This window comes from Engystomops pustulosus, chromosome 7, assembly GCF_040894005.1.
Source record: "Engystomops pustulosus chromosome 7, aEngPut4.maternal, whole genome shotgun sequence".
NCBI lineage: Eukaryota > Metazoa > Chordata > Amphibia > Anura > Leptodactylidae > Engystomops > Engystomops pustulosus.
In genome coordinates, this window is record NC_092417.1 from 41,084,755 (window position 1) to 41,109,852 (window position 25,098).

Genomic DNA, 25,098 nt, shown 5'->3' on the forward strand with positions numbered 1-25,098 from the left:
GAGGGGGGCTTAATATAAAATAACAATGAGGGGGTGTTTATTATGATAAACTAGATAATATTTAGGGGAGAAGGAGACAGGAGGACTTTTAGTTTCTGAATATTTAAGGCCACCACGTGAGTTCACTTCAATGGGGCCCACTGTGGTTCAGTTGCCCTGGTTTCTACTGAAACTTGTAGCCGACTCTGCTTGGGGCCCAGTAGTTGGTTCACAAGCAATCATACATTATCATATATTTTCTAGATATTCTTGGGACAACCTTGATAACATATAGTATTCATTGGAAATATTATGGACCACTCTACTGCAACAATATCTGCACCAACTTTTGTTTCATGAACAAAGGAGGAAAGTGATCATTAGATGGGTTGTCTCATGAAGACAACCCATCAGTATTCCTTATACAGCCTAGTGCATACTAAAGAGAGAATTCCCTCCCCAGAAACTAATTGGTGGTGCCATCCCATCTATGTATTGCATGGGCAGTGATTCATTTGAATGGTTTCCATATAATGCTTCAATGCCTGTGCAGCAAAATTTCTGACCATATATTATATGAATTGGTCATCTTCTTTGAATAGATCACCCTTCGAAAACTTCTTTTCAATTCAATTCTTGTTTATAATTTTACAGAGGTTTACAGTATATGTGTGCATGGAATACTATACCTGATTGCTTAAAATGGCTTCAGATTGCTTCACGTCTTTCAAGAACCTTTGGAATTCAAGGCATTGAGAAAGAAAATGTTCTCTATTGTTCCACATTTTTTGAAGGTCATTCCATCCAACGCCTAAATCTTTGACCCTTTGCTCAAGCTGCTGGTACTGAGGATCAGTTTGTCCACTTGTTACTCTTGTTCCCGTGTCTACAATATCATTGAAATCAGGTTCACGACGTTCCATGTCATCCTTAAGTGCCAGGTGATTATGGTATAATTGTTCTGCCTCAACCAGGGAAGTTGGTGTATCTTCTGACGCTGTTGCCTGTTGTGCCCTATAGAGCCATGTCTCAAAATCAAATAAGTCAACCAAAAATTTCTGCAACTTGCTGCTTTCTCCAAGTGAGTCCTCCTGGTTCTGAAGTGCCGTCTGTAAGTCTTGCCACACATTATTGATAGCAATCAGTCTGTCATAAATATCCTGAGCATGGTCAGGATTTTCATCTGCCAATCTTTTTGCCTCGTTTTGTAGATTTATTAGTTTTGCTTCAATAGCACCAAGATCTCTCTCAATACCATAGAGTTTCCTCTGAATTGACATGACTGAAGTGAGATCATCCCCAAGGTCCTGGATAGAATCAACCACCCTGATCTTCTCCAATATCCAGTTTCTGGTTTCTTCACACTCAAAACCATAGTTGTGTAGGCCAAGAGCAGAGTCAACAGCTTTTCTCTTATCCGCAACCATTCCTTGAAACGCAACCCATCTGTACAAAGAAGAAAGAAAGAATTCTTTGTTTGTATGCTTCTTAATATTTCAAGAAGTACACCTGAGTTTAGATCTCCTTCACAATGTAACAACAAGTGACTTTTAGGTTTTCCTTACTTTGAAGTGTCCTGGGCTCAATGCTTACCCCAAGCCCTTCCACTTTGCTCTTCAGTGATGGCTCTACTGGTGTTATAATGGGTGGATGCTAGAGTTGTCATTCAACAGCATAGGGCAGTGGTGGCAAACCTATGGCACGGGTGCCAGAGGTGGCACTCAGAGCCCTTTCTGTGGGCACTCAGGCCATTGACCCCAAGACAGAGCTCACCAAACAGGACCAAATTCACCAAATCTTCCTGCAGACCCAGGCAACTTAAGAGATGCTGCAATCAGCACTATTTTAAAATGACACTTCATTGGCTGTTTAGAACTGCAGGAAAAGTGAGAAGGTGTTGAGAGAACTGCATTATCTTTGTAGGTCATCCTGCTGGACCCTACATTCTTACTGTACAGAGAGACCCTGGTGAGAAGCTACAATGATAGCCTGAATGTGCCCTCCTTCTTTCAACTGTATTAGTGTCCTCAAGGGACCGATACGACTGATAGATGTTGAAGAGCAGGTAGCAATAAGTTACTGCTTAAAATGCAATGGTGGCAATTCGTGGTAAATAAGTGGATTTTGGTTATAGTTTGGGCACTCGGTCTCTAAAAGGTTCGCCATCACTGGGACTAAGAAGTGTTAATGTAAAGCCTAGAAGACTTCAGAGTAAGGGGACACCCAGAAGGTACTTGAGATTTTGGCTGGAGAAGGATTATATTTCCTGTTATAAGTCCAACAACCGAATGACCATTCCCTTTAGTAAGTGTTAATTGCTTTACACATCACCTCTATGATGCTGTCTTAAATTCATCAGACCTTACAAAACCTTCCAACTCAACCCATTAACCACCAGTTACCACAGCCGGTCACGCCAGGTATCTTACATTGGAGACACACCTGAAGTGAAAGATGACAATCTGTGCACAGTTAGTTATATAATATATTGGTGCTAAACAAGAATAATATATGTAAAGTGTAAATCACCTGGCATTCATGTGGTCCTGGGCTTCCTTTACTTGCATTTTGTTGGGATGTCCACTTTCAAAGAGAGACTCAGAAGCATTGTTCACATTTTCGATTTGGGAAGCCAAAGTATTCATTTCTTGGGCCAGGGTGTTAAATCTAGAAAAGATAGATTTATTTGTTTAGACATATGCAAATGAGCTTCTTGGTGCACTGGGGATGGGGTATTGTCCTTTAATTCTACCCTTTTTTACCTTTTATGATGCCTAGTGGAATGCAGCACTATCCCATTGAGTAATGATGGGCACAATGGGATAGTGATGGATGTAATGATTTGGGGGATTTGACCTTTGTTTTGTCCTATCTGTAAAGCAAATCAAGTATTACCTGTGCTGAACAACCCCCATGTCCTCCAGGGATTCAGGAATCACCATCTCTCCCAGCCACTTCTCCTTCTCATTCATCCACATTTCACAGGAATCCATTTCTCCAAGAATTGTATAATAAGCAAGAGTATCTTGAAGTTTTTGAGAGCGTAGGTCAGCGAGCGCTGCCAGATCAGAGTACAGAGCCTTCAATTTCTGAAGTCGACTATCTATCTCTGGAGATGTTTTGTATTCTTCAGGGAAGGTCTGAACTTGAATGTTGAGACCTTCCAAAACCTTCCTGTTTAACAAGATGTCATCTAGAAGGTCTTTATGTTTCTTTACCAATACATTGGTAGAATATTCATCATGACCAATGTCATCGGATTGCATGAGACGATATGTATCCTGCATCCTTGCAGCCAGATCATCAGCATCAACCTGAAACTGGAAGAAGTTCTCAGTGTCTCGTAACACTTTGAGGCGGAAAGCTGCTAGATCATTCAGTTGTGCCCACTCTTCATTAACATTGTCAATTCGTTCCTGGATCTTAGGTGTCTCTGTATGCTTACTGGCGATTAAGTATTCTCCATCTTTGACAACTTCTTGTAAAGAAGATTCAAGGCCTCTAAGTTCAGCCTCAAAAGCCTTATGTTTTCTCTGTAGAATGGAAATGGTGGTGAGATCTTTTCCGAAGTCCATTGAAGTATAAATTTGTTCTTTCTCCTTTATCCATCTTTCTATCTCATCCATGTCTCCAAAAAACTTCCACATGCGTCTACACTGCAATAGCTGAGCCTTCCGGTATGCCGCCAGTGCAACAAGATCTTGATAGCACAATTCTAGATGGTTAACTCTGTCTTTGATCAGCTGTGGATCACATGGCTTGTAACCTAAAAAATGCAACAACTTCAGATTAATATCAATGTTTTTATTTCATTATGTCATTTTAACATTTCGGAATGGATTGGTATCTAAAAACATTTTAATAAGTATTATGAGATATTGTTGAGAAATGCAACCTGGTAGGGTCGGCTCCAGGTTTCAGTAGGCCACTGGGCGACAGAGCCTCACTAGACCCCTTTGCAGTGAACTCACATGGTGGCATTAAAAATAACTAAAACATGTACAGCCTTATGCGGGCCCAACCAAGCAGCTCTAGGCCCGGTACTTGCCCAGGTATGCCCATTGCTGGCACCGGCCCTCCAGCCTGGATTGAGCCCAAAATTGCTAGACATTCATATAATCTGCACAAGGTTATATATCTTCAATCTTTCTGAGGTTTACACTGTCTAACTATTACTAGCTGTGGGCCACATTGATGGGTTGCATTAGGTGACCAGCTTTGGATGAATGTTCTTTTGGCATTGTTTTCTACAAAGCTTGTCATCTTGTGTAACGTAAACCAGTAGTTGGGTGCTCCCATTATCCTATTTGTAAATACAAAACTATTTACCACGTTGTAATCAATTAAACATATGAAGAACCTTTCTCCTACCTTCTTCTGTGACAAACTTCTGCATCGCTGTTTTGTAGGACTTTACTTTCTCCTCCTGAGCTGCTATATCAGCTTCTGTTAATAGGTGTTTCTGAAGCAAATATTCCACCTCGTTCAAGTGTTTTCCATAGTCAGGTGATAAAAGCCCATTCTGAAATATAAAAGATCCAAACAGGATATTTCCATGGTGTAAAACAGCTCACATTCAATATTTGGGCCTATAGAAAAAGATTTCTATTGGGAAGGTCAGAAGAATTTTCTTCATCATAAACCCAGTGATGAATCGCTAATTGTCTTCAACCCTTTTTTTTTATCATTTGTTCTTATTAACTTCTTTAAAGGATCAAAAACCAAACCGACCTACTTAAAGTAATACCTTACCTTCATCTCATCCATCCAAGTAACAGTATGTAGCATGTCTTGGAAAAGGACTTGAAGCTCCAGATTCATGTTTAGCCTTTGTCGCCTGTCTTGTAGTCGCTCCAGAAGATACTCCCAGAGGCGTACAATGTTCTCTTTCCTTGCATTTATTCTTTTGATGTCATGATAATTCTCTTTTTCCAACTCTTTGGCTACATTGACTATTGCCTGAATGCGACCTTCATAAGCAAAGATGTCTGTCTCAATAGCTTCATGCTTTTTCTTGGATGCTTCCACCGAAGGCAAATCACAACCAAAATTATCCTACGGTAAACGGTAAGTAATAGTAATTATAATGAGAAGTTGCATGGTATCTTGTAATTACACAATAAAGTCATTGGTAAAACTTTAAATTGAAATTCTTGAGTGGTTTTTGTTCATTTACATTACTGGCAATGTTGAAATGTAGTCCTTTATAGTGGATCCCAAATTAAGATTACCGTATTTTTTGGACTCTGCACAAAAAATCCTTTGATTTTCTCAGAAAATGAACTGTGCTTACAGACAACAGCTGCCTTGAACTGTGCACAGGTCTGCCACCTGCTGGTCATACATCCATATAATCAGGTGCGCCTTATAATCCGGTGTGCCTTATACTCCGAAAAATATGGTATAATATGGTATAATATTTACAGCCTATTTAAGTTGAGTCTAAGTTGAGTCCCACCAATGAGCTGTTTAAAGGGGACATGGTGCTAGGGTGCACAGACTTCAATATTTACATTGCTTTCTTGTAGACATTATGGGGAGCAATGATCCCGGCCAATATAGCGGTGCACATGCACTGTGATGTCATGGGGAGCGACAAGACCACTGCCAAAACGGCAGCACACATTGCAGTTTGGGTGTACTCATCACCTAATTATTACATTTAGAACAACAGAAAAACTCTTTTGCCTCCCATCTGCTTTCTACAAACCTTCCTTGCACCCAATGTTTACTAATGTTGTAGGACAATTAGAAATGATCACTACCGATTAAAGGGCATCTGTCAGCAGAAATTTACCTAATAAAGCACTACGAGTATCCAGATCATGCTTCCTTCATGACATCGTCCAAAAAAAATCAGTTGTGTAAAGTCGTGGAGGAGGAGAGTTTAGCTCTCCTTGACTCAGAATTCGATGATTGTGATTGATATCAGATTTCAGGAGGGCATGTTATGATGTTCCTGGATGCAGAGCCACCAGTTACAGCAGAGGCGCTTTATGCTACCAATCTTACTTTAAAGTTGATAATCTGGATGATTTCACTACACTGGGTCATGAAAGAAACATAATGTGGACGCTTTTAAGTTGCACAACAATATACTTATAGTTGTTTATTAAGTCAATTTCTTCTGACAGGTTCCCTTTAAAAAAGAATTTAGCAAACCTGGCTTTCATCACCTTCTACACGGTACCCATGTTAGCCCAATGGGCAGTCTCCATGTCATGCATACCCTTACATATAGGAAGAAATTAAACATGTTAGTTTAACATTGTATATGTGCAATGTACTAATAATGTGACATGTACTCTGTGAGTCCAGAAAACCCAAAGCTCTAAGTATACATATCCAGATCAGGGGACTTAACTTTAACCTGGACTATATCCCAATAATGGACCTCATTCAGGCGTTAACGCATGCTTGTTGAAACTCATTATAATAGCTGAGAAGAGGAGATTTGCCTGATTGCATTGCTGTCAACATTGTGTTTACAAAACTCATGCATTAACACAATGTGAACACATGTGTTAACATAGCGTTAACACAAACATCCCTTTTTTGTAAAATTATTACCACTATTTTTTGAAACTACAGGCAGTCCCCGGGTTACGTACAAGATAGGGTCTGGAGGTTTGTTCTTAAGTTGAATTTGTATGTAAGTCGAAACTGTATATTTTATAATTGTAGATCCAGACAAAAAAAATTTTGGCCCCAGTGACAATTGGAATTTAAACATTTTTTGCTGTAATGGGACCAAGGATTATCAATAAAACTTCATTACCGACACTTTACAGCTGATTATTGCAATCTGGGACTATAGTAGAGCATTCAGAAAGCTTCACCAGAGGTCAGAGGGGTCTGTCTGTAACTATGGGTTGTCTGTAAGTCGGGTGTCCTTAAGTAGGGGACCGCCTGTATTATAAGCCGGCAAATCCCATCAAGTACCGCTATAAAACATGTAAAATTGTAACGCAGTGGTCATCCCAGTAGCAGTATGGTATGGCTAAATGTCATGTCTGGATGAGAGCAGTTCACCTGGGAAATGAGGTGCTGATTTTCGGCCACCCACGCTTCTCTCATTGCTGCTTTGCGATCTAAACGTTTGGCCAACTGTTCCAGCTTCTCCTGTCGAATCAGCTCATTCCTTAGGGCCGTCTCACGTTCATGTTCTGCCTTTTCAAGTCGGCCCCATGCCTGTATTTCAGAGTGTAAAACCATGACAGCTAAAAATCTTTCCGAGTCAAATTAAAGAAACTGAGAATAAAAGTATCCCAAAGCAAAACATCATGCGTTCGGTTTGTTATACCTCTGCTGTGCTCTGTTCACTGGGCATTTCTGAAATCCCTATAGCTTTAGCTATAATAATGATAATCTTATATGATTATATGATTAAACTGGGCTGCTACCTGACACTGTCCAAAGACTTAAATTACTGGAAATCTACCATCAAAATCCATTATAATAAACCAGGGACACTTGATCCAGGCACCGTGACTTTGGTAATCTTCTTATATTTGTTATCCATGGCTTCCTTCTGTCTAAAATCAATGTTTAAAATTATGGTAAAGAGACTGAAGGGCTACTAGGGCGGTTCCTAAAGCCCCTCTGTGCTGCAGCTACATACACTGTCCCCTGTACCCCCTCTGCTCTGGCTCGTCATTTCCTTTTCCATCTTCATGATGTAATCATACTGTAATTGTACTGTAATATCACAAAGGGGCTCTGGGAACCCCCAAGTAGCCTCTAAGGCTTTTTTTTTTTTTTCAGGAAGATCAGTTCATGCATAAATTATAAAATGTACAAAACACAAGAATTCTCTAACAAATCACTTTACTTCCAAACCTGCCTAAGACAGAATTTTTCACTTATTGTCTTACCCTATTGATGTCGGACACAAGCTGACCATCTCGAGGTACAAACACCTTCTGCTTATTCTCTCTCATTCTGGACTGTATCGTGAACAGCAGGACCTCTAGTTCCCCTTTTTCTTTAAATCTGAGAAATACGGTAAATTATACGTTTTAAGTTAGTTTTATTTCACATTTTATCCATTATATTATAGTCCAAAGTTGTGCACCAATTGGCCTTTGTAATATCATAAATGCTCTAAGTTCTCATCTAGTAGTGGACTTACTTTGGGGGTTTTTCTACGGTTCTGTACGCACTGAATGACTGTAGTTGTTGTTGAACACCCAGCAAAGAGTTAGCAAACTTCCAGTTTGTGAGAGCAATGATGGTTTGTTCAATCCATGTCAGAAGATCAGAAGTAAGTCTTTCATAGTCATATATCATCTTATCCATGTCCATAACATTATCAAGTACCTAGGGACGAAACACATACATCAATATGGATACTATATAGAGAAGGCACTGGGGGAGATTCATTATGCCATCTCAACAGTATTCTGAACGCTTGGACCACCAGATTTTCCAGCAGAGACTATAGAAAAGAGACTCCACCAGTTCCAGTTCAGGCCTGGGGGGGGTATTTATCAGGGCTTTTGTGCCAAGACACTGGTGTAGAAGCCCTGAAATAATTGAAAATGGTAGCTTATTGCTAGCACTTGCGACTATCTTCCCCTTGAAGGGGGCTGGATGGCGGGGAGTGGCCCTGCGCCAGCACACTAGCTGCACCCGGCAAATTTTCGTAAGTAGGACCTGGTGTAGAAATAAACACTGCGCAGCCACCTGCTGGAAACAGCAAGAGTCTCTTGATATATCCGACTGTGCCTGGAGGAGCGATGGGACTATCATATGTCCGTGCTAAAGATAAATACCCCCGTGGTCTTAGGTCCAAACGAGTTTGAACCAATATTTATTTCGTAGATATGGACACCGGACCACCAGCAGGGGTAATGTTCAACTGGCGCCAATCTTAATAAATAAAGCTGTGGTCACATCTCCATCTAAGAATGGAAAAATGTAATCCTGAAGGGGATGGACACAAAGGGATCCTGATAGACTCCTTTAGATGTTTGGGTGAAGAACAGTCGGGTATGATGGATTTTGCCAAAGATTTGGGATGAGAAGGTGATCGTGAGAACGGAACCCCAAGCAATCCGAAATGGGTTGAGCCATTTAATAGTATGGTTGGTCGGAAATTGCAAGGCACGGAGTTCATCCATCTCTAGATAAGAGGTTGCTGAGAACTGTGCCAAGCAGGACTGTACCCTGCCACCCCGCCCATTATTGAGAATGGGACCCCAATTCCCCAAATTGCTGAAGGTCCTGTTCTTGTGATCACGGCAGTCCCAGCAGTTAAACACTTAGCGATCAGCTTGTTATACCCTATACCAGTGGTGGCGAACCTATGGCACGGGTGCCAGAGGTGGCAATCTGAGCCATTTCTATGGGCACCCAGGCCTTCACCCCAACACAGAGTTTGCCAGCTAGGACTCAAGGCTTTCTCCTGTGATCCAATACAGCCCAGGACGCACCATGCTCAGCACTATTTTAAAGCAACATCCTTGACTGCCAGGAATACAGGAGTAGTGAGAAGGTGTGGATAGAGATGGATTGTCATTTGAGCTCCTGCTCTGGGTCCCCTGATTCTTCGTCTTCAGGGGACCCTGGAGGGAAGCTACAATCCAAATTTCTCCATCTTTCTATTGTATTGGTGAACTCAGGACACCAATATAAATAAAATCTGTGATAGATCAGGGATCAATAAATCATGATAGAACCGCCCACTGGACTCCTTAACTCAGAAAAAGCAGAGATAAAGCAGGGCAACTTCTTTAATCCTAGAATACAGGATGGATAAATGAACTAAAGTCTTACCTTGCCAATTCTTTTGCCCTCCACGGCCAAAGCTTTCATTTTGGAGAAGTAATGATAGAAAGCCACAACATACGTTATTATAGATTTCTCATCTGGATTTTCAGTGTAGACGTCTGCATTAAAAAGAGGAAAACAGGAGTGTAACATAGAATGCATACAATGTCATTTACAGAATCAGAATACAGGTCTTAGGAGACACCAAAGTTACTTCTAAAAGGGTAGGATTATAGGAGAGAGGGAGATCACGTGGGTGCATGGAACTTATTGGCATTGGAATATTACTTCTTTCATGAAAAATCTGCACTTTAAGGTAAGGGAAGGATATTTTTGGGACAATGGTTGGCACCGGGGGTGAATCCTTTGGGAAAATGAAAACTTTTGTTAAATGGATTTTGTAACAGAATTCTAATTAACCGAGGAATGTTTATCTGGTCCCTCGGGCTGGAATGATGGATTAAGTGCCAACCCACGCTCACTAGCTACGTACACTTACAGTAGTAGTAGGGTATTTCCCAGGTGAACTTTCAGCTCCACATATTACACACTAAACCTCTATAGTATGATGCCAATGACGGCTACTACTACTCCGTGTATTCATTCAAAAGGCCAATACCCATTAGAATTACCTTATATACTCGAGTATAAGCCTAGTTTTTCAGCACAAAAAATGTACTGAAAACCCAAATTCGGCTTATACTCGAGTAAAAGAATATATCAAAACTCACCTTTCTGGCTTCCCCTGCTGCTTGCTTTATACTGGGGCAGGGAGCTGGCTATATACTGGGGGATATGAGCTGGCAGGCTATATACTGGGGGCAGGTGCAGGCTATATACTATGGGGCAGGGTCTGGCAGGCTATATACTGGGGAGGCTGTGACCAATGCATTTCCCACCCTCGGCTTATACTCGGTTTTCCCAGGTTTTTGTGGTGAAATGAGGGGCCTCGGCTTATACTTGGGTCGGCTTATACTCGTGTATATACGGTAGGTACATCAAAATAGTCAAATGATAGCAAAATTGTTGTTCATTGCAAATTACTCAGTATGTAAATTAGTATTATGCAAAACACTGAATATGTAAATTATGATTATGCAAATGTGCTGCATTGTGCCTCACCCCACCGTGAGTCGTATAACAAGCTCTACTGAATCTTTTAAAAAAAATGATATACCAGATCCTCCTGCTCTATAACATTCTACAAATAGGACTGCATTTACAATAGATTCCCGTAATAATATTTCAGCTAGAAAAAAGAAGACATGCAGGATTTACTCCTAAACCCCAAAAATCCTACCTTCCCTTTAGATACAGTATATTATTCTCAATGCAATTAAGGGACACAGAATAAAAAGTAAGTAACTTTATGTCATATTAAAAACTTTTTCCTTCCTATAAATCTATAGACAAAACTTGAATGGAACTCACCCTCTGGATCTAGAAGTTGTGTTATTCCCAGTTGTTTATCGGCCACAGTGAATGCATTGTCCAGGTTATGCTTAGCATTTGATTTCTTCAGTTTGTCGAAGTTGATGAGATCCGGCCTGATAGTAATAAAACATCACAGCTATTAGTGGCTTACAGTGCAGCTTATTACAGCAGAGATGTTACTCCCTGAACCTGTAATGACATTATCCTAGGAAACATGGAAAATCTTGGCATCTACAACGCATACCACTTTTTATAGCATACTATCATCCTGCTCATATATGTCCAGGAAAGATAGTCTGCAAATAACAAGGATGCCCTGCTACTGTGAAGGATATACAATGTGTATATTCAGGAAAATAACGGATAAACAGAAGATACCATTGCAATATCTAGAATAGGATTTATACAGAAGTCCAGTGGATCTACAAAAGGACTTTGTCAGATGTAGAAGAGGCAGATCTCCTCCATGTTTTTCAGTTGTCCCCAGCACTTGGCAGATATTGTAGATGGGCAAGTGACCCAGTATTTTGAGTCTATGCTTAAAGGGGTATTCCGGGGCATAAACATCTGATACAAGTAGGCGGAGTTATCTCCAAGATGGCAGCTACAGGATACTACAACTCCCATGATCCCTTAGTTCTTAATAACAGCTCCTCACTCTTACGATCTGCTTCCATTGATGTCCTCCTCTTTTACCTACCATAGTAAAGATGTGTAACTGCCATCACTGCACATTACCTCACTGAGGTGTGTCTCACCACAACACTGGCCATACTGGGTGCACTGCAACCAACCCACTACAGCCAAACATAGTGATGATCACATGACCCGCCCAGGCAGGTGCAGGACATGTGATGTGGACATGTGACCTGTGTGGACATGTGTCCTGTGTCTCCTCCACAGGGACAAAATCAATGGACTTATTAAAGGGCCAGTAGCATAGTGTATGTCCATAACAGTTTTCTGCGAAGGGGAACAAAATTATAAATAACAACTAATAACATATTAGCTTATATTTTAAGGACACATTTATATATGAATATAAGGGTTACATAAGGGTTCCAAAAATTACCTGACCGATTTTACCTTAGGAGAAAAGTAAGAATGTATCTCATGATCTTACCGGTGTTTGTGAATGAGGGCATTGAAAGCCAATCCATCTTTCCAACTGGATGTAAAGTTGGTGACATTGACATTTGGATACCTATAATTAAAAATGTTTTAACATTAATATTCATCACATATTGTAGCAGATTGGTCTATTTTATTATATATATATATATATATATATATATATATATATATATATATATATATATATTTACATAATGATATAATATTTCTGCAATATTTAAAATATTATTTATATAATAATGAATTGTTGAGGACCATTCAGCACCTCATGCATGTGGGAAATAACACTCAGTAACATTCTGTAGGGGCTGCTACACATATTCCGGAGCATTATCAGTGAGAAATATCAGTCCCAGTATCTGACCATTACAATCATCTCTACTGTCATAGAGGAGGTGCTGGGTAGGGGCATGTGTAATGCTAATCTTCTCTGACAAGTAGAAGATTATCATAACACACGCCCTACCTCTGTACTAGCTCCTCGACTCTGACAGTGGAGAGGATTATAATGGTCAGATTTTGGGACTGATATCTCAGCAACTGTGGGGGCTAGAAAGAAAATTCAAAGTGCCCCTGAATTTCTATAGCAGCCCCTATATGTGAGGTGGTAAAATGTTCTGTTTAAAAGTAATAATTAACTGTTTATTAAATTCCTTTGCACATAGTATTTCGAATTTTACAATTTTCATACAATTTTTTTTATTGTAACACTTTATGAAAGCCAAAATTAAATTTCTGCTCTAAGCATCTACAGATAACTGTATTGCCCCTATACATAGGATGGAGAATAACTTGCAAATAGGGTAATTAAACATGTGGATGAGGAGTAACTTCTAAACTTGGTCCAATCCCAATTGGCAAAATGTGTCTTTTCATCCCAGAGAGCTGTGATAGCCACTAAACATCAAGAGACCGTTTATAATATTTTAAACAGGTGATATATGGTCCACAATCCCAATCCCAATGGTATAATTACTGATATCTACCAGCGATGTGGTCCACCTGGAGTCACCATGTCCCACATATGGTGGCAATGCTCCTCAATGGTCTTAGGCGTTATGTATGATGCCACGGCTACTGTAGTCCCCAATGCACCTGAAGCAACACTTATGTTCCTGTTCAACATATCCTAATCCCAATACTAAAAGTTCTTGAACCAACACCACTGACTGACTGCTAGATTTCTAGATGCTGCCCTCTCTTGAGGAGGGGTTTGTGACGGTCACGCTAACCCAGAGAATGGGGGAATATATTGCCCAATCTCCTACTTCAGGATTAATACAAATGGATAAAACTCGGTGCACCCCTCTGCTTTGATTTGGGCTTCATTGAGACCCCCTCAGGTGTTTTCCCTGCTAACTCATCCCTCCCTTTCCATTGTTCCCCCTCTTTCTCTTCTGTCTCCCTTTCTTGTACTCTTGAATTGTATCTTGTATGAGGACATTTGCTTATTCAGATGTTTTATGTACACTGTACTTGTTTTATCGGATGGATGTATGATATTCACTTTCTGTTTGGTCTCTATTTCTGTTCTTCATAACATGGAAAATATTTAAAATCTTAAAGATTTTTTATTTTAAATCTGTCATCTCTTCTGTGTAAAATCTGTGTAAAAAGTGTCACTGCTAGTGGCATAACAGTCCTGGACCATCTTTTCTATTCTAAATTATACATTTCCTCTATTATTACTCCTAGAAATTTATGAATGATTTGCCAACTGGGAGTTACCATTTGGGTGTATGTTCCTACATTGTCTCATAGGTGCTGACAGTATCAGATTGAGAACGGACGTTCCCCTTTGCCAAAGAAAATGGTAACACCTAGTCGTGTCTAGGAGAAATGACACAGCAAAAGTACTAAAACAGAAATGTCATGATAGCTGACAAGTCCTCTATAACTTTTAGTGTATAACAGATATCCCCCATCCATACTCACCCTGCGGTCTTCATCTGGCACCAAAGCAGTAAAGCATCTTTAGCAGAAAGAGTGACACTGTCTTTTGTCTCCTGAATGACTTGAATCTACATCGATAGAATAAGAATTCACAGTCCAAAATAGGGTCATACTATATCATGACACGCAAACAGTGTATCAATAGAAGAGTAGGATAATACATACCTGGAATCTCAATATAATGGTCCATATGAGTCCAAGTATTAACCTGTGATTACCATTTACAATGTCGTGGGGACCAATGTTTTCAAGATGAACTTTCTGCTCTCTGAGAAAATTAAGGGCTTTGTCTACATTCTCTAAGCAGTGGATTCGCATCCTTCCTTTAGTCCTTCTTGGCTTGAAAAAAAAATGTAGATACGGAAAATGTTTTATTATATTCCAATTTACAGTCTAATTTTACTATAAAATATCTCAACTTCAAAGAACTGACGTCTTTAAAGATTTCAGCTATGTCCACATGGAACTAAATTGTTGTGGATTTTTTAGGGTGACATTGCACAAGGAATTGTCCAGGGATTGGATGAACAATGATGAGTGTTATAGTCTTATCACTTTCTACCAAGCACTTTATAGTCCATGTGACGAATGAACGTGGTGTCACTGGTCTGTGGAGTGGAGGTGGCTTCATGAAACTCTCACTGATCTAAATTCTATCACTTATCCCAAGGTGAACAATTTTTAAAACCCAGACAACCTAATGTCCCATCACTCCCTGAGATAGTGAATGTTCTAACAGGTTACACCTCACCAGACCACGCATGTGACAAGCTTTCTTAGTGCAAAATTTGTCAACCAGTTGTCATCCATTTCCATCTTTTTTTCCTACCAAATCTTATTCTTCATAATTGTTTTAATTAATCTTAACGACCTAGATAATGGTGTCCTAGATAACCATCTACTACATCCATCAACCTCCTGCCGGCCACAACACCAAACTACAAGACAAGGTGTGTCAGGCTTACCAGCTGTTCCCCTGAAAGAACTTCTAGAAGTTTTAACAGCATTCTTCCATCCCTTAGGTCCAAATAGAGATCAGATATCCGACAGCTCACAAACGCCAGATGTGAGTTCACCCATTTTGTAAACGTCTTTTTTTGCACAGCTTCACGTTCATCTAAAATAAAGAAAGTGGGGAATTTCTAAATATATATGCTGCATATAAAATCGGGGGTTCACAACTATATTAGGAAATGCACTTCTCAAATACATTCACATAGTGTGCCCTGACAAGGTTACCTGCAAGGGCTTTAATCCGTGATCTTTCAAACATGCGAGCAGAACTGTTATCATTGTCCAAGTCATCTTCTGTTGTTTCCCAGCGGGAGTTCACCAAGCTGTACTGCTGCTCAATTTCCACGTTGTCAAAATCGGTGGTCTGCATTTTCGTGTCCTGTTGCTTGGCTTCTTTCCAACATCAATTGTTCATTCCTGTAGAATCAAATCATGGAAAATAAGTAAGAGCAAAATCTGTACCCCTATTATTCTTTGAGGAATATAATGACTTTCACTTATGTAGCACCCACTGACCCCCTCGGTACAATGGCCAGTGCAGTCTGTACTAGGTGCAGTTATGATAATCTTCTCTGACACTGAGATACTGAGAAGATTATCATCACACGGGCCCACTCCTCTGCTCCAGCACCTTTTATATGACAATGGAGAGATTTATAATGGTCAGATACCAGGACTGATATCTCAGCAACCATGGTGGATACAAAGAAAATTCTAAGTGCCACAGAATCTATGAAACAGTCCAATGGTCACAGTGAAAAGTCCGGAATGTTACTATTTTGAAACTTTTTTTATGCCAAAAATGCACAGGAAAACCAATGATAAATGACATGCTATATAACTTCTCTTTATTCTATGCCAATCATGTATGTTAGTAGTCCTCCTGCCAGTGTAGAAATAAGTTTCTTCAACTTCACTAGTTGCATTATTGCACATCTTTACCCGAATAGAGTGCAAAAACATATCAGTCATGGTGTAGAGATGACTGGTAAACATGAGAGTAGATTTCACATTCATGGTCATAACATAAGGTTTCCCAATCTTTCATGTAAGGAATGTATTCTGTCATACACAGGGTTTATTTATGTGGTGATCAAATACCAGTCATTGCTTTCTAACATTGGAAAGTGATGAAATATGAATCTATACATGCAGGGTCTGGTTGACAGCGGTCAAAATTCCGTCAATACCCAAGTCTATATGGGTCTAGGTTACTGTTATTGAGTATGTTAGTACTACTGAAGGTCACATTATAAGAATAGTAATATAGAATGGAAAAACATTGCATTCCTTTGTCATGTACAAAAGGAACGGGGTAGTTTTAACAGGTATATTTGAGACCTACAATTGTATTATAATTGATTCTAATAACTATACAGTCTGTCCTTTACTTAAGAACACCCAACTTACAGACGACCCCTAGTTACAAACAGACCTCTGGATTTTGGTAATTTTCTGTACTTTAGCCTTAAGCTACAATAATCAGCTGTAACAGTTATCACAGGCGTCTGTACTTAAGATTTATCGTTAATCCTGGTTCTTATGACAACCCAACATATTTCAAATCCAATTGTCCTAGAGACCCAAAAAATTTTGCCTGGAGCTACAATTATAAAGTATACAGTTCCAACTTACATACAAATTCAACTTAAGAACAAACCTGCAGAACCTATCCTGTACGTAACCAGGGGACGGCCTGAATTATTAAAGATTGATGCATTGTGATAGTATTGCCAATGAATCATAATTATCCTTGTGCCAAGGAGAACAGATAAATCTGAAATTACCCTTACACCTGCGGATAACTGAATGGAGAAAGAAGACAGTGTAGCTCAATATATGATTATAATATAGAATAATCTGTAGGATTATTCTATCTGTTACCATTACCCTACAGACTTTCAGAACAGTGGTGATAGTATCTGGTGTAGGGACATACTCAATGTATAAGCCGGGTGGCAATTTAGTCATACATCTATAGAATGACATAATACCAGGCTCTAACAGTTGTTAATTTTTGGGGATGCAAATGCTTATTAAAACAGACAGGAGAGGTGACAGGCCTTTGATGCTGTCGTTTCTGTGCTTATCTGTTCTGTCTTCAGCATCATCCACTGTCTGTAAATTAAGGTTGAGGATGCGCTGATAAGTGTCATTTTGTTTCATTTGGTCCTTACTTGTCTGAATACTGCCATACTCCTTTCCTAGCAGTCCTAATTGCTTTTCAGAACACCTGTCTTTCTCCTGTGGACTTTGCTATGGCTTGCAAACAGTAAATCCCCCTGTGATGGAAAGAATCTTTCACTACTCTAATTACTACCCTGTCTGATGTCTGAGAATTGATCCAATCATCTTCTTTCTGACTAATTCCTCCTTGCTGACTATAGTCTTATTCTGAGCTATCTGGCATTCATCTTGTGTTTTGTATTGTAGAATCTCTGACCCTATGCCTGCTTTTTGACTATCTATTTTGTAATGATTTTGTACTGCCTTTGTCTTCATGTTTCTTACCCTTATGTTGTTGACTTCTCCTTGTTGTTTGTATTGTCCTGTTTTCTCTGTGTTTCCACTTTGGCGCATGAAGGGAACATCAACCAGTTGTCACCTTGTGCTTAGGGTAGACTGGGCAGTTAGGTAGAACAACTGGGAAGGGGATTAGTCTTAGGGCTCAATGTTCTTGCCTGTCCTTCCAGTCCATCCAGGTCGTTCCCTAACCCTGCATAATAGATGCACTGTATTGAGACATTAGGCAATGGCCAAAGGAAAACTAAATATAAATAGATATTTAAGATATTTAAATTAATAGATATAAAACATCTTTAAGATATCATGAGACTATAGCACTAATGAATACTGATTTTAACCTCTAAGATGAGTTTTTTTTAGGCTGAAATGTGATAAACATTTATTTCTAGCTGATTTTTCACATTTGGGGCACATTTACTAAGGGTCGCCGAATCGCCCCGGGTTTTTGCCGCACGCGATCGGATTGTGCTAATTTTTTTTTTTTAAAGTGCGGCTTGACACGCACTTACATGCACCAGGAAGAGGATGGTGAACTCCGGCGGATCTTGGCGCAGCAGCGACACCTAGTGTATATCGGGCGCACAACCTTAGTGAATCCCGTCAAGCTCCGAATTCTCGTCGGAGAATGCGCCGCAGGATCGCGAATGGACCGGGTAAGTAAATCTGCCCCATTGAGGCTACATGCACACAACCATTGAATTTGTCTGTGCATTATTCACTGATTCAACAGAAATAAATGCTTTTCTATAGGCTCACACCATGACACAAGAGCTGCAAGCAACAGAGATCAAGTCCATTAGAATACAGTGTGCATACACACTCATTCACATGACCGATGGGGGACGAGTACACGTCAGATATATGTCCCCCAAAGGTTATGGGAGCACAGCGCCATATGGAGCGGTACGGTGCAGCACACGTGCGACACAAACCGTTCCGTAGCCGTGAAAAGATAGAACATGTCCTTTCTTTTCCCGAAATACGGCACCGTGCCCCATGTTTCTATATGGAGAGGGGCGGGGGTGAGCAGCGCTTATTCCCTCCTCCTCTCCCCGGTGCTGACCTGTGCTACGGTGCGGCGGGCAAACGTTCTGTGTGAATGTAGACTAAGCTTGGGGGATATCCATGGAACGAGTAGAAGTGTATCAGAATTCTGCTACTGGACAGTAACGCCCCGCGCCGGCCGACTCTCAGCGGGCCCCGCCCCACCCCCTTCACGCCCCAATGGCGTGAAGGTGGCGGAGAGGACAAAATAATCGCAAGTGCTAGCAATAAACTGGCTTGGTGCAGAGGTCCTGATAAATATGCCCCATTGTATCAATTTCATGAACAGTGTTATTTATTGTAACATCCTTTGGACCTTCATACAAGAAGGACTGGATACTTATAAGAAAAGTAAGCTTTCACTTTCTATTATGGATTGGAAAAATAAAATAAGCAGCTTATTATTAGCTATTAACAGTTTTTATTGCTACTTTGCATCGTAAATGTATCCCCAGTGGTGGAAGGTACCAAAACAATTCCAAAACCAGAGCTGTAATGTATAGTAGGAAATTAGAGAGAATGGGTACAATATAGACTGTAAGCTCTTGGGCCCTTACTCCTATTGTTCCATATGACTGTTTGTACTCCATACTCAATAGTATTTTATTTGCATATGTCCCCTATAATTTGTAATGCGCCATGGAATATGTGGAAGCTATATAAATAAAGATTATTATTATTATTATTATATAGATGACATTGCAAGAGATTGGGATTATCAACCCCAGCTTTAGCGCAAAGCACAACGGGGCTCATTTACTTACCCAGTCCTGTCGCGATCCAGCGGCGCGTTCTCCGACGAGGATTCAGAGCTTGCCGGGATTCACCGAGGTCGTGCGCCCGATATCCTCTAGGTGTCGCTGCTGCGCCGAGGTCCGCCAAGGTCCACCAGAGTTCACCATCCTCTTCCTGGTCCATGTAAGTGCGTGTCAAGCAACACTTTTTTTTTTTTTAAATACGGTAGCGTGATTTTTCCGAATCCGTCGGGTTTTCCGATGGCCACGCCCCCCCCCCCCCCCCCCCGTTTTCATTGCATGCAAGCCGGCGCCGATGCGACACAATCCAATCGCGTGCACCAAAAACCCGGGGCAATTCGGCAAAATGGTAAAATTAGTAAAACCCGACGGAAAAGCGCGGTTCGGACCCTTAGATGCCCCAATGTCCTCCATCAGATCATAATTATATAACACATATTTGCCAACATTAAAAAAGTCATTTTTTGGTTATTACTTCTACCGTTACAAGTTAGGCAGTTCTGAGAATGAGGTTATGTTGAGACACTGCCGTCTGATAACACTACGCTGACTTCTTACACAGCCCTGGCATCACTTGATAACGCTGGATACAAGTAGGCGAGCGGGAGAACAGCTGAACACTTACTAACAGTGACGTGAGAATGAAATCTGTGACATACACATCGATTGACTCATATTTTCTTGAAGGCTTATAATAGAATGAGGACATGGGGGCGTCACTGAAAAAAATTCAAGACTAAAGTAATTTCTTCCCACTCATTTTTCTAAATATGTATTTGTTGTTTTGGAAATAAAATTTGTTATTTTATTACATTTACATCTAAAGGGTTTTTGTAAAATGTAGTCTAATTCGCAGGCAGCATGTTAAAGTGCAAAATGAGTTGTGAAGATTATATATAGTGTAGTATCTGCAGGCAGCATGTTATAGAGCAGGAGGAGCTGAGCAGATTGTACATTGTGTCCTATCTGCAGGCAGCATGTTATAGAGCAGGAGGAGCTGAGCAGATTGTACATTGTGTCCTATCTGCAGGCAGCATGTTATAGAGCAGGAGGAGATGAGCAGATTGTACATAGTGTCCCATCTGCAGGCAGTATGTTATAGAGCAGGAGGAGCTGAGCAGATTGTACATAGTGTCCCATCTGCAGGCAGCATGTTATAGAGCAGGAGGAGCTGAGCAGATTGTACATTGTGTCCTATCTGCAGGCAGTATGTTATAGAGCAGGAGGAGCTGAACAGATTGTACATTGTTTCCTATCTGCAGGCAGTATGTTATAGAGCAGGAGGAGCTGAACAGATTGTACATTGTGTCCTATCTGCAGGCAGTATGTTATAGAGCAGGATGAGCTGAGCAGATTGTACATTGTGTCCTATCTGCAGGCAGTATGTTATAGAGCAGGAGGAGCTGAGCAGATTGTACATTGTGTCCTATCTGCAGGCAGCATGTTATAGAGCAGACGGATCCTAACAGATTGTACTTTTGTCCATTTAAAGTAATGCTGTGGCCAGAGAATTCAGGTTAGTAGTAAGGTGTCAAGAGGGGTTGTCACACGGGCTCCATATCCTTTTTATGAGAATTGTTAAAGTGAAATATAGAAAAATATGGAAAGTGTGCAACGCTCACCCGATGAGGAATGTCTTTGGGGGACTCCTAGACAGGCAGCTCAGATCGTTGTTTTTTATGGATGATTCAATCCATAAAAAACAACGATCCAGCGCATATGGTAAGGAATCCTCCAGTTTTATATTGACTCCGAATTGTAATATACACAATCGCATAGTCCAAAGCTCTGTGTCCATGCGGTAGACGACAGGGTCCATCCTATGCATTTCGAGCGTTTTCGCTTGCTCTTAGTCATGGTCAATCATGGCTCTTAGTTATGGATTGTATTGTTAAAGGGAAACTGTCATCAGCAATTGGCCTAATAAACCACTACTAGAATATTATCAAGCAGGGTAACACCTTCTAGTTTTTGTTTCTTTTATGGTCCAGCGTGATGGCATTATCCTGAAAATCAACTTTGAAATGAGCTGTGAATTAGGTCAATTTCTGCTGACAGGTTTCCTTAAATTTTTTGCCACATTGGGTTTTATTGCTGGATAGTGATCATGTGTGTACATGTGTTTTATAGCCAGTGTATAGCAAATACTAATATGATAACACAAAAAAAAGCAAGATGTTTATCTCACAACACCAAAGCGTTACTTTTAATAGCCTTGCTAAAATGATCTCAGCAACAGCTGCCAAATTCCTTGACTACCAGAAAGTGTCAGTGAAGGACAGTTCAGTCCAAAAACCCTGCACAGTCAGGACAATGGGAAGTGCTACTATACATGTATTATGCAGGACCAGGGGTCCGTTCAGATTTTCCATATCTGCAACTCCATAAAAAAAATCTGTAGAGTAAAAAAACACGCTGATCTGATCATAAAAATAAAACACACACTAAATAATGAAGATAAAATTTTTCACTAAATATTTGTGTACACAAGAGACAAACTACTGTAGGTAATCCACAGTATTTTACGCTACTTGTGTCCCAGGAAACTTGTGTCCCAGGTTACAGGAAATTCTAGGTTATTGATAATTGTGAAAATACTTAGAAGTAGTTATGAGCAGACACAGTCGGGTTTAGGTTCGGCAAATTCGGCAAAAGTTTGGTCCTGAAAAAACACCACTGGGTGGCACCAATAGCGGGCAGGGCCACCCTTAGGGGGGACAGTGGACCTCCAGTAAGGGGCCCCACAAGAAGAGGGGCCCAGGGGAGTCCCCAATATTCCCAGGGATAAGATCCAGCACAGTTTATTTACACAGTTATAAGAACCGATTAGAAACAGGAGGCAGAGCCGAGACAAAGCTGTTCTTCTCCCTTAGGGTGCGTTTTGGATGCGTCAGGATGCATGCGTTTTTAAATGATACAATGTGGTTGGCTACTCTGGAAGCGTTTTTCTTTATCGCTGTAAGTGTAAGCAGCTGTGTAAACATTGTCGCATTTGCTTACACTTACAGCAATGAAGAAAAATGCTTCCAGAGTAGCCAAATGCATTTAAAAACGAACAAGTCCTGACGCGTGCATTTCGGTGCATGTGTTTTGAGGCATCCAATACACCACGTGTGAATGCACCCTTAGGCTCCTTGCACACGGCCGTGTGCTCATCCTGGCAGTAACAAGGGCATAGTGGACAGCCGGGTGATGAAGGGAGTGGGAGTGAGCGCTCCTCATCCCTCCCCTCTCCACTAGAAGCCAAGCGGCCACACTGAAGATAGGACATGGTGTATGTTATTTGGTGCCCCCACCTGGCTAAAACATGCTGCAGTGGAAAATACAGGCATTCAAATGATTAAAGTCAGTAAGTGTGGGATAATATACATTATGGGGCAGATTTACTAAGGGTCCGCGGAACACATTTCCATCAGGTTTCACGAATTTTTCTGTTTTGCACCGCATTTTACTGGGGTTTTTGGCGCACGCGATGGTATTTTGGCACATCGGCGCCCACTTTCACGCGACACAAATCGGGGGGCTGGCCGTCGGACGATCAAGCCGGCATGCGCAGTAGCTCCAGCCTCGGAGCTGGGACTGCTCAGCCGGCGTTCTGCGCATGCGCTGCGAGGAGCTGCGCGCCGGACACAACAGGGTAGGAGGAGTAATGTGGCTACTGGGGCGTGGAGTAGCCGTGCCGTGTAGCCTCGTGCCAGCTACTCCACGCCCCAGTAGCCGCATAACTAAATTTACATATTAGGTTAATAAAGTTTCCCAAAAGTTAGCGGGGACGTGAGGATTAGCTCTAAAAAGAGCTCTCCTCACGTCCCTTACATCCACCTACCACCCGATCTACCTTTATAGGTAGATTCGTGGTGCTAGGTTCTCTTTAAAGGACATCTACCAGCAGGATGAAGGGTTGTAAACCAAGCACACTGACATGCTGGTGTGTGCCCCCTCAAGTAGGATCTGCTCTTCTTTTAGCTTCTAATTTCCTGGTTTTTACAAGAAAAGGCTTTTAAAATTATGCAAATTAGTCTGAGGTGCTCTGTTCTGCATTAACATTTAACAAAAAAAAATGTAACAATGTGCATGTAAAATCTCCAATAGTTGTATCATTTCCAAGAATCGGATATAACGACATGTAAATTTACCCTTTTCCATCTGACACCATGTAAAATGTATCTTTCCTCCATTATTTTTTTTCTAAACTGTTATCAGTACGGAGGCCACACACCCAGAGAGGGCTTTCCCCACCCTTGTGATGCTGCGTCATGGTTTTTGGAGAACGTGTGCAGTCACCAGCCACAGCATTATGTCACAGGCCCCTACAAATAACCTAAACTCTGAGAATGTCGTAGACTTCAGATAGTCGGGAATTCTCTGTGTTATGTGCATTATATTTTTTTCCTTCAAGGGGTTGTATGGGTTTTGCTAAGAGTAGACAATGATATTCAATAACAAAATCTGATACTATGGATCCTTTGATGTATACAGATAATAATAATTCTTTATTTATATAGCGCACACAGATTACGCAGCGCTGCACAAAGCATGGCAAATTGGTCCCTGTCCCCATGGGGCTCACAATCTAAACAACCTACCAGTATGTTTTTGGAGTGTGGGAGGAAACCGGAGGACCTGGAGGAAGCCCACACAAACACGGAGAGAACATACAAACTCTTTGCAGATGTTGACCTATGTGGGATTTGAACCCAGATCAAGTCAAATTCACATAAAACTCATAAAAAGTAAAAATAAAATAAAAATAGATCTTAGTGCAGTGATTGTGAACCTATTAGAGTGCCCAAAGTACAACCAAAACCCAAATATTTAACACAAAATGCCAACATAGTAATTTAAGCAGTAACTTATTTTTTTAACTACTCTGTTCTGTCACAGTTTCAAGTGTCTTGAGGCACCAATACAGTAGACAGAAGGTGGATAAATTGTGATTATCAATTGTAGCTGTCCATCCGTGTTCTCCTGAACAGGAAGAATCAGAAGCTCCAATGATAATCTACTTCTGTCCCCACCTTCTCCGGTAGTCCTAAGGAGCCAAAGATGTGACACTTTATATGATAACTGGCACATCCTGGGCTCCCATGGACTGCAGGAGGAGGCCTTACCTGGTGAACTCTGTGCTAGGGTGCCATAGGTTTGCCATCACTGTCCTAGTGGAAAGTGACTGGGGCTCATTTACTACGGGTCCGAATCGCGCATTTTCGTTGGGTTTTCTGAATATTTACAATTTGCGCCGAATTGCCCCGGGATTTTGGTGCACTCGATTGGATTGTGGCACATCGGCGCCGGCTTTCACACGACAGAAATTGGGGGCGTGGCCGTTAGAAAACCCGACGGATTCGAAAAAATTTATTTTTTAAAAAAAATTTAGAATTTAAAAAAAAAAATTGTGTCGCAAGACATGCACTCACATACACCGGGACGAAGAAGGTGAACTCCGGCAGACTTCAGCGCAGCAGCGACACCTAGTGGATATCAAGCG

At 40.9% G+C, this 25,098-nt stretch overlaps 1 protein-coding gene across 2 annotated transcripts in view; it reads right to left on the bottom strand.

Moving 5' to 3' along the window:
* Positions 1–25,098, bottom strand: part of LOC140069646 (spectrin beta chain, erythrocytic-like) — a 60,371-nt gene that overhangs the window by 30,180 nt on the left and 5,093 nt on the right. Inside the window, exons 2-17 of one of the 2 annotated variants that reach the window (XM_072115571.1) lie at positions 17,797–18,001; positions 15,511–15,702; positions 15,237–15,388; positions 14,437–14,610; positions 14,254–14,339; positions 12,308–12,388; positions 11,182–11,297; positions 9,757–9,869; positions 8,111–8,298; positions 7,854–7,971; positions 7,012–7,170; positions 4,732–5,034; positions 4,351–4,501; positions 2,875–3,745; positions 2,509–2,646; positions 669–1,425 (exon numbers count right to left, since the gene is read on the bottom strand). In XM_072115571.1, the coding sequence (XP_071971672.1) occupies positions 669–1,425; positions 2,509–2,646; positions 2,875–3,745; positions 4,351–4,501; positions 4,732–5,034; positions 7,012–7,170; positions 7,854–7,971; positions 8,111–8,298; positions 9,757–9,869; positions 11,182–11,297; positions 12,308–12,388; positions 14,254–14,339; positions 14,437–14,610; positions 15,237–15,388; positions 15,511–15,655 (3,552 nt within the window). In that variant the 5' untranslated portion in view covers positions 15,656–15,702; positions 17,797–18,001. The remainder of the gene's footprint in view (positions 1–668; positions 1,426–2,508; positions 2,647–2,874; positions 3,746–4,350; positions 4,502–4,731; positions 5,035–7,011; positions 7,171–7,853; positions 7,972–8,110; positions 8,299–9,756; positions 9,870–11,181; positions 11,298–12,307; positions 12,389–14,253; positions 14,340–14,436; positions 14,611–15,236; positions 15,389–15,510; positions 15,703–17,796; positions 18,002–25,098) is intronic. The other variant, XM_072115570.1, reaches the window with a different exon arrangement.